This window comes from Odocoileus virginianus, chromosome 26, assembly GCF_023699985.2.
Source record: "Odocoileus virginianus isolate 20LAN1187 ecotype Illinois chromosome 26, Ovbor_1.2, whole genome shotgun sequence".
In the NCBI taxonomy this organism is placed as follows: domain Eukaryota; kingdom Metazoa; phylum Chordata; class Mammalia; order Artiodactyla; family Cervidae; genus Odocoileus; species Odocoileus virginianus.
This window is the reverse complement of record NC_069699.1, coordinates 10663153-10676831: the sequence shown is the minus strand read 5'-3', so window position 1 is coordinate 10676831 and position 13679 is coordinate 10663153. Positions and strand designations below refer to the sequence as shown.

Genomic DNA, 13679 nt, shown 5'->3' with positions numbered 1-13679 from the left:
GGCATGAGCATCAGGAGTCCTGGCTCCGAGTTCTCATCTGTCACAGGAGTCTAAGGTCCCTGGTAGCCCCCTCCCTCTGAGACTGACCACACTCACAGCGGCCCGCATCTGGATGCAACATGGGTACTCACGGTGATGAGTGGGGCTGGCATCCAGGCTGACCAGAGCATCCGGGGCTGGCCAGCCAGGGCTGGGAGAAGGCGTGCTGCCTGTCGGTGCCTCGCCAGACACCTGAGACCTCTCTGCAGCATGATGTCCAACCGAGACGGGCCAACTGAACCTTCTTCCAAAGGCAAGCCTTCCTCCTGGTAGTTGAGCACAGACCTGAGGCTCGGACTCAGCCAATCAGAGCCTGTGTGGTCCTCTGAGGGCCAGGCCACCCCACATCCCTCTCCTGCATCAGGCCAAGCAGTGCGGAGAGGAAAGGATGTTGGGCAATTGTGGGTTAGTAAGTTACACGTGCATTTGATCTGGGGAGCTGCCAGATGTATTTTTGGCTGTGTGGCTGGAACAACTGAGTCAATCAGAACTTTTTGCAGGCCAGGTTCACCGGGATGGAAAAATGATAACCAGGAGCCAGAGTGGATAACCTCAGTCTCTGCGTGTAAGGGCAGATGGCTTTGATACCTCACCCTGGTTCTTAACCGTGTCTTATTTCAGAGGCCAGTTCATTTATTCATCTGACAAATGTTAATTAGGCACATACTATGTGCCAGGAACTGTTCCAGACTCTGGGGGCACAGGAGTGAATAAAACAGATGAAGTCGATGACCTCATGGGGTTTATGACCTAAGTAGGATTAGTTAACAAGTAACATTAATTATTGCACTTTCTACCCCCAGCTGCTGTCCTACCTGTTTCTCTGTTTTCTCAATTTTAATACTTAATGTTATCTCATAAACAGCCCAAATTAAAAGTTCACCAATCATCCCCAAACTGTCTGTCAGAGCATTCCCCCTCCACCAACCCAGAATCCAATTTAAGATAATTTATTTCAGTTAATTGTTATGTCTTTAGCCTCCTTTAATCTGGAACAGTTTTTCAGCTTTTCCTTGACACATTCTTAACATACCACACACACATACACCAGATACACGCAGGAATGAGCTCCCATTCTTTCCACCCTGCTTTAGGGGACTCTTGTTACTCCCAGTGAGTGAACGGTAGGTGGCGTTAGAACACAGCTTCATAACCTTGCATAACCATCCCACAGATATCAGAGGTATGCATTATTGCTATTAATATCTGCATTTACATATAAAGACACTGAAGCACAGAACAGTTAAAGTACACTGCCCAAAACTGCACAGCTAGTAAAATGTTACATGCTGTGCATTTTTATTATAGTAATAATAATTAAACTTTTATGTGTACAAAGATGTTTATAGGCTATAGGTGGGACATCGGGTAGGTCTATGGAGCAGGCAAGACAGAAAGCATCATCATCACCATCTTCAACTTTGTCTTACACGTGTCTGCCTTGACATGCAGAGATGCTACCTCAGGCCAGCTTGTAAGTGAGAAGCAAGGTCTAGGACAGGAAATCCAAGGTGACCCTTGCAATGTCCTGAGCAAGGCCAGCATGGTTCAAGATCCGAGGCACTTCCCACATCACAATTGTTGCAGGTCAGTATCTCTCATGAACACAGATACAAAAATCCCAAGAGAATCCAATGCTTTATTGTTAAAATGATCATAAACATGAGGTCATTTTTTCTAGGGAAAACGGGTTGATTTAAAATAAGAAAATCTATCAATATAGTTCATGAAATTAACAGGATAATGGAGGAAAGCTACATGATCACCTCAGTAGATAAGGAGAAAGCATTTGACAAAATTTAAGCTGGTGTTTGATAAAGATACTCCAAAACCTGGGGGGTGGGGGGCAGAATCCCTATAGCTAACACAGTGAAACATATAGACTATTTTCAGAAAATAGTGACAAAGTCTTTGAAAGTTGACAGGGTTGACTTGCAATAATAGTAATTCACTGAATACCATGAAAGAAGTCTTGTGTCTGTAGCTAGCTTTCTAGGAGTCTCCCTTCAATGTAGCCTCCAACTCCAGCGTGAATCGTTTCTGTTTCAAGACGGTGGGTGATGGAGGCAGAGGGATGCTCTGCCCTGCACAGACTCACAGAATGTAGTCTATGGTGGAGGAGCGAGTGGAGTGCTGATTCGAGGATGATTTTTCCAAGGCCTCCCTAGACACCTGTCTCCCTACGTAGATGAAGATGTGGCTGCAACTTTTCCGAAATAGTTCTGATAAGTGTTTCTTGAACTTCTCACCCATGAACGCATAGATAATAGGGTTCACACAGCAGTGGGTGAAGGAAATGGTTTCTGTGACATGCGTGGCGTAGATCAGCTGCTGGTTCATGACACATCCATCCAAGATGTGCATGTCATGCAGGGAAGTGAGGAAGAGGACCATGTTGAAAGGGACCCAGAAGAGTAGGGAGGCAACCACCACTATGAGCACGAGCTTGATGGCCTTGGTCTTGTTGTGGTTCTGGCAGCCCTTCAGCTGGTGCAGGATGTTGATATAGCAGAACATCAGGATGCTGAACGGGATCAGCAGGCCTAAGATATTCACTTCAAAGTGGATGAAGATCTTCCACTTCAGCGTCTGCTGATTGTAATACGTGTAACACTGTAGGATGCCATTTTCGGAGGCCACTTGGTAAAATACTAGTAACGGGCTAGTGGCCACGAGGGCAGTCAGCCACACCACCAGACTCAGGGCTGTGCCCATGCGGACCGTCCTCACTTTCAAGGCATACACAGCATGGACCACTGCCAGGTACCTGTCCACACTCATGAGGGTTATAAAGAACATGCTGCTGAAGAAGCTGATGTAATAAAAACCAGAGACCACCTTGCACATGATGGTCCCAAATACCCACTGGTCCAGCTGATAGTGGGTCTGGAAGGGGAAGGAGAAGACAAAAAGCAGGTCAGACAGGGCCAGGTTCAAGAGGTATACGTCCGTGATGCTCCTCAGTTTCTTGCAGGCGACAAGGACTAGGATGACCAGGCTGTTGCCCAGAAGACCAAATACAAACAGGATGCAGTAGAAGACGGCAAGAAGCAGCTTGCTGTCTCTCCCCTCCCCATCGCAGGGGCTCGAGTAGATATCAGGATAGTAGAAGTCAGTTACTGTTGTCAAATTGGGCTCAGGTGTGTAATCCATCAAGGCAGGAGGAGGCCAGCCACAGAGGCACCTAAGAGACATTCCTTTCTTAGCGATATTTTGTATTTAAAAACACGGACTGAACTGTGCCCCACACCTCCCCACCAAGTTCATATGTTGAAGCCCTAAAGGCCTGTTATGGACTAAATGTGTCCTTCCAAAATTTGTGTGTTGAAACCTTACCCCTATTGTGATGGTATCAGGAGGTGGAGGCTTTGGAAAGTGATCGAATTAGGTGAGGTCAGGAGGGTGGAGGGCTTCCCAGGTGGTGCCAGTGTAAAGAACCTGCTGGCTGGTACAGGTAGATGTAAGAGACACAGGTTCTATCCCTGGGTCGGGAAGATCCCCTGGAGGAGGGCATGGCAACCTACTCCAGTATTCTTGCTTGGAGAATCCCTTGGACAGAGGAGCCTGGAGAGCTACAGCCCATAAGGTCAAAACGAGTCAGACACGACAGAAGCAACTTAGCACACACACCCGCATGAGGGTGGAACCCTCATAAATGGGGTGAATGCCCTTATGAGAAGCACAGGAGAGCTTGCTTCCTCTCTCTGCTCTAGAGTGTGTGAGGATACAGTGAGAATTTGGCAGTTTGCAACCTGGAAGAGGGTTCTCACTAGAACCCGACTGCTTGGGTACCTTGATCCTGCACTTCCCAGACTCTAGAAGTGTGTAAATAAATTTTGTTGTTTGTCAGCCACCCAGTCTATGGCATTCTGTTTATTGGAGCCCAAACTGCTCCAGACACCCCCGGTGTCACTAAATTTGGAGACAGGCCATTATGGAGGTAACTTAGGTTAAAGGAGATCATCAGATGGGGCCCTAAGTCCAACTGGACTGGTGTCCTTGTAAGACAACAATGAAGTGTGAAGGCAACCCTAGAGGCTCTCAGTAGAAATCCAATTTGTCAGCATCTTGCTCTTGGACTTCTAGCCCCAGAATTGTGAGAAAATAAGCTCCTGTCATTTAAGCCACCTGGCATTTTGTGATGGCAGCTTAAATAGAATAATAATACAGGGGCTATATGGAACCTCTCTGGGGCTTCCCCCGTGGCTCAGTTGGTAAAGTATCTGCCTGCAATGCAGGTGACCTGGGTTCAATCCCTGGGTCAGGAAGATCCCCTGGAGAAGGAAATGGCAACTCCAGTATTCTTGCCTGGGAAATCCCATGGACAGAGGAGCCTGGTGGGCTATATAGTCCATGGGGTCGCAAAGAGTCAAACAAGACTTAGTGACTAAATCACCACCACTGCCTCCACCATGGGACCTCTCTGCCTTTTCTACGCAAGTGTTCTGTAAACTTAAAACTTCTCTGGAAAGTAAAGCCTATTTGCATTTTAAAAAGTTGAAAACTGCCCAGGCTAACTAATACAGAGGGATTTGGTGGGATAAGAAAAGCCAAAATTTGCCAAGAAAACTTAAATACCTATAGTTCTACCTCTCAGAATTAGCAACTGCCAGCATATTGCCATATTTGCTTTTGATTCTTTTCCTTTCCCCCCTTTCCTTCCTTCTGCAACAGAGATAACCAAAGTGAAGGGAAGATTCAACACTTAAAACATGATCTTTCTCCTCAAACTGATATTGACATTCAAGGCAATTTTGATCTAGACTTACGATTTTTCCAAGGCATTTGATTATTGGACACTCAGACATCCCTCTCCACCATGCCACATTTCTATAATTTGAAATGCGAAGCAAGTTAGCCATTTTTAAAGATACTAATTTCACTTAAGTATTTACACAAAATAGATTTCAAGACAGTTTCTGAAGTATGGAGGTGGGTCTCTTTTTTATGTGGCCAGCATCTTTCAAAACAGGAGTCTCCCCTCCTACATCTTCCTCCCCACTTGTCTTTTACAGTCACTTTAAAAAAACAATTTTCCGTTCATGGTCCTTCTGTTCTGCTCTCCTAATATCCTGGGATAAGAGGAAGTCTTCAACTCATTTTCTTCCCTAGATCCTTCCTATCCACTCCACACTCCCCACCATGTTCCTTCATCATTAAAATCTGTGGAAAGTATTAGCGAGCCCTACCATTTATCACAGTGCACCAAGAATTTTGCATGCATCACCTCATTTACTCCTCTTGCATCCCTGAGAAGCAGGCACTAACCTCTCCTTTCTCTTTCTGGAGTTACAATCATACCTGAATCTCAGCTTTTGTCCAGCACCTGAAGTTACACAAAGGGTGAGGCAACAGAGCCAGGACTCAAAAACCACATCTGTCTTCTCCAAATCCTTGTTCTTTTCTGTACTTCATTGTGGGTTTAAAAAAAAAAAAGAATTAAAAAAGCTACAATCTTTTAGAATCTAGACCATCTAACTTCCAAGTTCTAGATTACTTTGTAGCAGAGTAAACTTGGACTTGCTTTTCAAACTGAAAAGGAGGCTTTTCCATTTGTGAGAAGGAGGCCAAGAAGGCTTTTCAGGGTTTGGTGGGATATGCCTGTGGTCATTTAAGTTAGCATCTAGTCAGGGATGAAATCTGCTTGCCAGCTTTGTTCCTTGAGAACAATACCTACGCGCCTTCCCGTCATAGACGCAATGCACACAGCGTAAGGACAGATTCCTCCCCAGATGCCTGGGGATAGGTGGAATCTTCTGCTATCCACCTTCCCACTCTTGGAGGAGCTTTGACACCCTCCTAGCATCCTGCATAGAAAAATGGCATGGCTTGCTTTTCTCCACTAGACCACTGTGGACAGGCCCTGAGACATAAGTGGGGTTTGTAAACACTGGGGATATGCAAAGAGAAGAGTCACCTCTTGTGCCAGATTTCTGAAATCCCGGCCTCTCCCCCAAGGACATAAAACTCTCCTTGCTTCTTCCGTCTTTCTTTCCCAAGGATGTTTGTTAGTACCTACCTTAATTGGAGCCTTCCTTCGGAGGTTTTCAGTGTTGCTAGTTTGTCTCAGTCTGCCCTGCTGGGTGTCTGCAGCTGAGTGGAAAACAGCTCCTCTGTGGGTATCTCATCTGTCTGTGGTCGGTGGCAAAATAGGGGTGGGTCTACTGCTGCTCCCCACAATGATTTTTAAAGTTAAAAAAAAATTGATCTCATGTAGAGAACATACTAGTGGTTACCAGTGGGGAGAGGGAGGGGCAATGTAGAGGTAGAGAATTAAGAGGTAGGAACTATTAGGTATTAAATAAGCTACAAGGATATATTAATAATAAGGGAACAGGGACAATATTTTACAATAACTATAACTGGAGTCTAACTTTTAAAAATTGTGAATCACTTTAGTGTACACCCATGATATGTAATACTGTATATACTGTACATATGTAATGTTGTACATCAACTATATTTCAATTTTTTTAAATGCTTAAAAATTATATATAGTGACAATGCTAAAACAAAACACTATAACCAAAAAACCCCAAAATTTCAAAAATAGATCTCACCAAAGAACACATACAGATGGAAGATTAGCATATGAAAAAACATGAGGGAACTGTATATTAAAGCAACAGTGAATTATCACAATACACTTGTTAGAATGGCTAAAATCAAAACACCAAATACTGGAGAGGAAGAAGATTAAGGGACTTCCCTGGTGGTCCAGTGCCTAAGACTCCATGGTCCCAGTGCAAGGGCCTGGGTTCAATCCCTGGTCAGGGAACTAGATCCCACATGTGGCAACTAAGAGTTCGCACACCACAACCAAAGATCCTGCACTCTACAGCAGAGATTGAAGATCCTGCATGCTGCAACTAAGAGCTGGTGCAGCCAAATAAATAAATAAAAACAAATATCAAAAAAGATTAACAAGAAAAAAGCATATAAATTAATTATTTACAAAAAGATTAAGAGGTGTTCTCATTTATTGCTGGTGGAAATGCAAACTGGTACAACCACTATGGGAGACAGTTTGGTAATTTCTTGTAAAGCTAGAATAGGCTCACCATATAATCCAGTAATCATGCTCCTGATTTTTACTCAGATGAGTTGAAAACATATCCACACAAAAATCTGAGCACAAATATATATAGCAACTTTATTTATAATTGCCAAAAATGAGAATCCACCAAGATGTCCTTTGATAGATGAATGGATAAACAGGACTGTGGTAATGAACACAAGGGCACATTTTCCAGTGATCTTAAAAAACCAGCTATCAAGCCACAGACAGAAGCCTTAAAGTGAGGACTGCTAACTGAAAGGAGCCTGTCTAAAAAGACTACATGCTGTGTGACTCCAACTACAGGAGAACGTTTTGGAAAAGGCAAAATGACACAGACAGCAAATGAGCAGTGGTTGCCTTGGGGTGCAGTGGGATGGGGGGCTAATTCTTCCTATCCAAGGGCAGGAGATATTTTTCCATTTCTCTGAACCATCTTTAATTTCCTTCATCAATATTTTATAGTTTTCAGAGTATACATCTTTCACCTTCTTGGTTAAGCTTATTCTTAGGGGTTTCTTTACTGTGATTTTTTAAAAATTTATTTTATTTATTAATTTTTTTGGCTGCGCCACTTGGCATATGGGATCCTAGTTCCCCAACCAGGGATCAAACCTGCACCCCCAGCAGTGGAAGCATGAAGTCTTAACCACTGGGTGACCAGGGAAATCCCTATGCAATCTTAAGTGGGATTTTTCTTTAAACTTTCTCTTTCTGATATTTCATTTTTATTTTTTTTTTCAATTAGCAATAATCGCACCTCGGATAAACCTCATTGGCTATGATACTGCCACTGCGCAAAGCTTGATATTTCATTTTTAGTGTGAAGAAATGCGGCAGATTCTTCCTTACAGTGTCGAGAACAGGCACTTCAGGAACAGAATTGTGAAGTGACGAACTCATGGTTTATTTCTGCTTGTGAGACCAGGTCAGTGGGATAAGTTCAGTCATCCGCATAGAGGACAGTCTCCTGCCTCAGTATCAAGAAGCAAGGACATAACCTGGCCTGACAAAACCAGACCAACTTGGTCACCTCACCACGAAGGTCTACAGCCACGGGCACCTTTATTGCGGAGTTCAGTTCAGTTCAGTCGCTCAGTCGTGTCTGACTCTTTGTGACCCCATGAACCACAGCACGCCAGGCCTCCCTGTCCATCACCAACTCCTGGAGTCCACCCAAGCCTATGTCCATGGAGTCAATGATGCCATCCAACCATCTCATCCTCTGTCATCCCCTTCTCCTCCTGCCCTCAATCTTTCCCAGCATCAAGTTCAGGCTGTCCTGAAAAGGTAACAGAGAAAGGGGCCCATTCCTTTGGCTTTTGTGGTCCAACGGATACAAGTGACAAAATTTCCCCACCTGCCAGTCATAGGAGCTCATCACCACCGCCACCCCCACCCCCCACCCACCCCCGAGAGGAAGAGAGGTGAAACCAGAGCTGTCTTTCCCACTACTGCTCCCCCTTCTGGAGGGATGTGGAAGTTCCTCGTGGAAACACAGGGAGCAAGCTAAGAATTCCCCCACACAGATGACATCGGTTTCACTGTTACACTTCAACTTCTTTCTTTAGATGCCATTTAGAAGGGCTATGTGTTCCTCTATGTCTCCTTTCCTGACCTCTAAGCCCATTCTCCTTTGTCTGCAATTTCATCTCATATAAGTAACTGATGGTATCCGAGTTCAAATCTAGGTAATTCCCCTCGCCCACATTATTCATAAGCTGACGTAGTTTGGGGAAAACCTCAGATCCTTTACATGAGTTTTGTCAGTGATAAGCAAAGATCAATGGTTCACAGACAGGGAGACTCGGGGGCTCACACTTACTGCTCATTCACATCACGAGGGCGGAAACCATGATACCTGCTTTACCTGAAGTTGTGGCCGTGGACCGCTCCCCGTCTCAGGCACAGGCCTCAGGGACTGGGTGGAATTCCCCCAAGACCAGCTTCCAGGTAGGGCTAGAATGATGGCACGAGACTTGGTGCAGACATCCTTGGGGCCAAGGGACGTTGAGGAGTGGGCAGGCCTCCATCCTGCCTGTTTCCTCCACTCCACAAAGCCGGGCCACTTGGTCGAGGCCAAGTTCAGCTGAGCCACCTGACTTGGGCAGAGGCAAGCCCAGTCAGTAGAGGTGTTTCTGCAGCTGATTTACACTCCCAAGCGTCCTTCCTGTGAGTTCCTTGAAATCCTGCCATTTACTGTTCCTTCCACCTGGTGGACTGAAGCTTTCCAATAAACTGAATGGTGGACGAGGCACTGTGAAGATGAGGGAGTCAGGTGAAGCACTGGGGAGAGGGCACACAACCTGGACCAAAGGACAGCCTCTTGCTGCAGTCCCTGGGCCATCACAGAGAGCTGGTGTGGGCTCCTGTACACCTGTGTCTGCCCTTGCCATGTGTCCAAGTTTACTGAGGCTGCTGTAAAAAAAAAAAAATTAACGCAGACTTGGCGGCTTGAAACATCTCACACTTTTGGAGTTCGGATGACTGAGCTCCCTCCAGGGTCCTCAGAGAGAATCCTTCCTTGGCTCGTCTGGCTCCTGGTGGCAGCCCAGCAGTCCTGGGCTTGGGGTTACATCACACCAGTCTCTGCTTCTGTCTTTATATCGCTGTCTCCTCTGTGAGCTATGTGAAATCTCCCTCTGCTTCTATCTTATAAAGACTCTTGAGACCACATTTAGGTTCCATCTCAATAATTCATGATAATCTCTCTATCATAAGATCCTTGACCTAACCACATCTGCAAAGGCCCTTTTTCTAAATAAGGTTACATTTACAAATTCCAGGGATTAGGACTTGATATCTTTGGTTGGGGGCTTCCCTGGTAGCTCAGCTGGGAAAGAATCCACCTGCAATGCAGGAGACCCCGGTTCGATCCCTGGGTTGGGAAGATCCCCTGGAGGAGGATCTCCCAGTATTCTTGCCTGGAGAATCCCCATGGACAGAGGAGCCTGGTGGGCTACAGTCCGTGGGGTTGCAAAGAGCTGGACACGACTCAGCGACTAAGCACAGCACAGCATCTTTAAGTGGCTTTTATCCAAGCTACTACACCCCGGCTCTAAAGATGCAGACTGTGATGGAGTTAAAGAGAAGCCTCCATTCCTCATCTTTGGACACAAGGCAGGGATCCCAGTATCCTAGAAGAAAGCAGCCAGAACCAGACTACACAGCCAAGGTCATGCAGGGCTCGAGAATCAATGCTTTCTCCAGGTCCATCTTCTGTTGCACAGAAACATTCACTAGATCCTGAAAGGAATATCCTCAAGGACAGGCTTCTTTTTTTTTTTTTTTTAAGAAAACCTCTTGACAAAGATATAAAATGCTATTTAGAATGGCTTTGTATTCCTCTGCATCTTGCTTCATGACTTCTAAATCCATTCTCCTTTGTCTGCAATCTCATCTCCTAGAAATATTTGCTGGTGTCTGAGTTCCTATCTGGAGAAGGAAATGGCAACCCACTCAAGTACTCTGCCTAGAGAATTGCGTGGACAGAGGAGCCTGGTGGGCTGTTGTCCATGGGGTCGCACAGAGTCAGACACGACTGAAGTGACTTAGCATGCATGCATGCACTGGAGAAGGAAATGGCAACCCACTCCAGTGTTCTTGCCTGGAGAATCCCAGGGACAGAGGAGCCTGGTGGGCTGCCGTCTATGGGGTCGCACAGTCAGACACGACTGAAGCGACTTAGCAGCAGCAGCAGAGTTCATATCTAGTTAATTCTTTAGGGCACAGAAGTGCTGGACTGCCTCTACCAGCAACAGTTCAGTTCAGCTCAGTTGCTCAGTCATGTCTGACCCTTTGCGACCTGATGGACTCCAGAACACCAGGCCTTCCTGTCCATCACCAACTCTCGGAGTTTACTCAAACTCATGTCCATTGAGTCGGTGATGCCATCCAACCATTTCATCATCAGTCGTCCCCTTCTCCGCCTTCGATCTTTTCCAGCATCAGGGTCTTTTCAAATGAGTTAGCACTTCGAATCAGGTAGCCAAAGTAATGGAGTTTCAGCTTCAACATCAGTCCTTCCAATGAACACTCAGGAGTGATCTCCTCTAGGACTGACTTGTTTGATCTCCTTGCTGTCCAAGGGATTCTCAAGAGTCTTGTCCAACACCACAGTTCAAAAGCATCAATTCATCGGCACTCAGCTTTCTTTACAGTCCAACTCTCATATCCATACACAACTACTGGAAAAACCATAGCTTTGACTAGATGGACCTTTGTACACAAAGTAATGTCTCTGCTTTTTAATGTGCTGTCTAGGTTGGTCATAACTTTCCTTCCAAAGAGTAAGCATCTTTTAATTTCATGGCTGCAGTCACCATCTGCAGTGATTTTGGAGCCCCCAAAAATAAAGTCTGCCCCTGTTTCCACTGTTTCCCCATCTATTTGCCATGAAGTGATGGGACCAGATGCCATGATCTTAGTTTTCTGAATGTTGAGTTTTAAGCCAACTGTACACTCTCCTCTTTCACTTTCATCTAGAGGCTCTTTAGTTCTTCTTCACTGTCTGCCGTAAGGGTGGTGTCATCTGCATATCTGAGGTTATTGATATTTCTCCCAGCAATCTTGATTCCAGCTTGTGCTTCATCCAGCCAAGTTTTTCTCATGATGTACTCTGCATATAAGTGAAATAAGCAGGGTGACAATATACAGCCTTGACGTACTCCTTTTCCTATTTGGAACCAGTCTGTTGTTCTATGTCCAGTTCTAACTGTTGCTTCCTGTCCTGCATGCAGATTTCTCAAGAGGCAGGTCAGGTGGTCTGGTATTCCCATCTCTTTAAAAATTTTTATTGTGATCCACACAATCAAAGGCTTTGGTCAATACAGAAGAATTAGATGTTTTTCTGGAACTCTCTTGCTTTTCTGATGATCCAACAGATGTTGGCAATTTGATCTCTGGTTTCTCTGCCTTTTCTAAAACCAGCTTGAACATTTGGAAGTTCACGGTTCACGTACTGTTGAAGCCTGACTTGGAGAATTTTGAGCATTACTTTGCTAACGTGTAAGATGACTGCAATTGTGCGGTAGTTTGAGCATTCTTTGACATTGCCTTTCTTTGCAATTGGAATGAAAACTGACCTTTTCCAGTCCCGTGGCCACTGCTGAGTTTTCCAAATTTGCTGGCATATTGAGTGCAGCACTTTCGCAGCATCATCTTTTAGGATTTGAACTAGCTCAACTGGAATTCCATCACTTCCATTAGCTTTGTTCATAGTGATGCTTTCTGAGGCCCGCTTGATTTCACATTCCAGGATGTCTGGCTCTAGGTGAGTGATCACACCATTGTGTTTATCTGGCTCATGAAGATATTTCTTGTACAGTTCTTTTGTGTGTTCTTGCTACCTCTTCTTAATATCTTCTGCTTCTGCTAGGTTCATACCATTTCTGTCTTTTATTGTGCCCATCTTTGCATGAAATGTTCCCTTGGTATCTCTAATTTTCTTGAAGAGATCTCTAGTCTTTCCCATTCTGTTGTTTTCCTCTATTTCTTTGTATTGATCACTGAGGAAGGCTTTCTTATCTCTCCTTGCTATTCTTTGGAACTCTGCATTCAAATGGGTATATCTTTCCTTTCCTCCTTTGCTTTTCGTTTCTCTTCTTTTCACAGCTATTGTAAGGCCTCCTCAATCATTTTGCTTTTTTGCATTTCTTTTTCTTGGGGATGGCCCTGATCACTGCCTCCTGTACAATGTCACGAACCTCCATTCATAGTTCTTCAGGTACTCTATCAGATCTAGTCCCTTGAATCTATTTCCCACTTCCACTGTATAATAGTAAGGGATTTGATTTAGGTCATACCTAAATATAGATTCACATAGATTACCTCCCTACAAAGCTACAATAAGCAGACTTTTTTGTTACTGCTAAATATTTATTTCCTGTATAAGAGTGGTCAGGAACATCGCCTGCATACAATCAAAGGTATGACCACAATACTGCTTTGAAGGGTTGAACATGGAGAAAAATGTGTGGCTTACAGTATAATATTTGTATTTTTAGCTGTATTTTCCGGAAACTTATGCTATATTGTATGCAAGAACTGATAAGACCTCTTAGTCTTTTACTTGGTTCTTTATTCCTAGAATTTGTCTTCTACTAACATTTTTTTTTTCAAGGCTGCAAACACTGAGGACTAAGCATATTCCCAGCACTACTCCAGTCATTAGAAGAGATATAAAGATGAAATTATATATTATACTCCCCTTTAAGGAGTTTAGCAAGCAATGGCACTTTCATCACAGAAGTTCTAGGAGGTAAATGGCTCTCTAAAGAATGATGAATAATGAAAGGAAGAACTCATATGAAAACTATGTAGAAACCCAGAAAAATCTTTATGATGAGAAAAGCAGATTAAGGTGGTATGTATGGTACAATTGTCAAGACACGGATGCATGGGATCACATTCTGGAATGGAATAGGCAGAAATTCAAAGTCAGATGTTAGACTGCTCCTCCTTATTTTGAAAGTTTTCTTTAATAATGATATGGTATCTTTTCAAAAACAAGTTTTTAGGAAACAGAAAATGGCTATCACTGATAAATGCAAAGCAGAGAGGTTTCCATTTTGTAAATAACTTA

The 13679-nt window shown here is 44.3% G+C and overlaps 1 protein-coding gene and 1 pseudogene across 5 annotated transcripts; both read right to left on the bottom strand.

The window, feature by feature from the left end:
• Positions 1-1660: 1660 nt before the first annotated feature.
• On the bottom strand, positions 1661-8147 carry CCR8 (C-C motif chemokine receptor 8). Of its 5 annotated transcripts, none has more exons than XM_020897365.2 (4): positions 6059-8147; positions 5341-5448; positions 4809-4869; positions 1661-3223 (listed from the first exon to the last, which is right to left on the bottom strand). In XM_020897365.2, the coding sequence occupies exon 4, from the start codon at positions 3190-3192 to the stop codon at positions 2134-2136; it is 1059 nt and encodes a 352-aa protein (XP_020753024.2). In that variant the 5' UTR covers positions 3193-3223; positions 4809-4869; positions 5341-5448; positions 6059-8147; the 3' UTR covers positions 1661-2133. The 5 variants fall into 5 exon arrangements, with proteins under 5 accessions (XP_020753024.2, XP_070311555.1, XP_070311554.1 ...); XM_070455454.1 differs by having other exon boundaries at positions 5341-5443; XM_070455453.1 differs by having other exon boundaries at positions 4809-5448.
• Positions 7820-7901, bottom strand: LOC139031333 (U4 spliceosomal RNA; annotated as a pseudogene).
• Positions 8148-13679: the final 5532 nt, after the last annotated feature.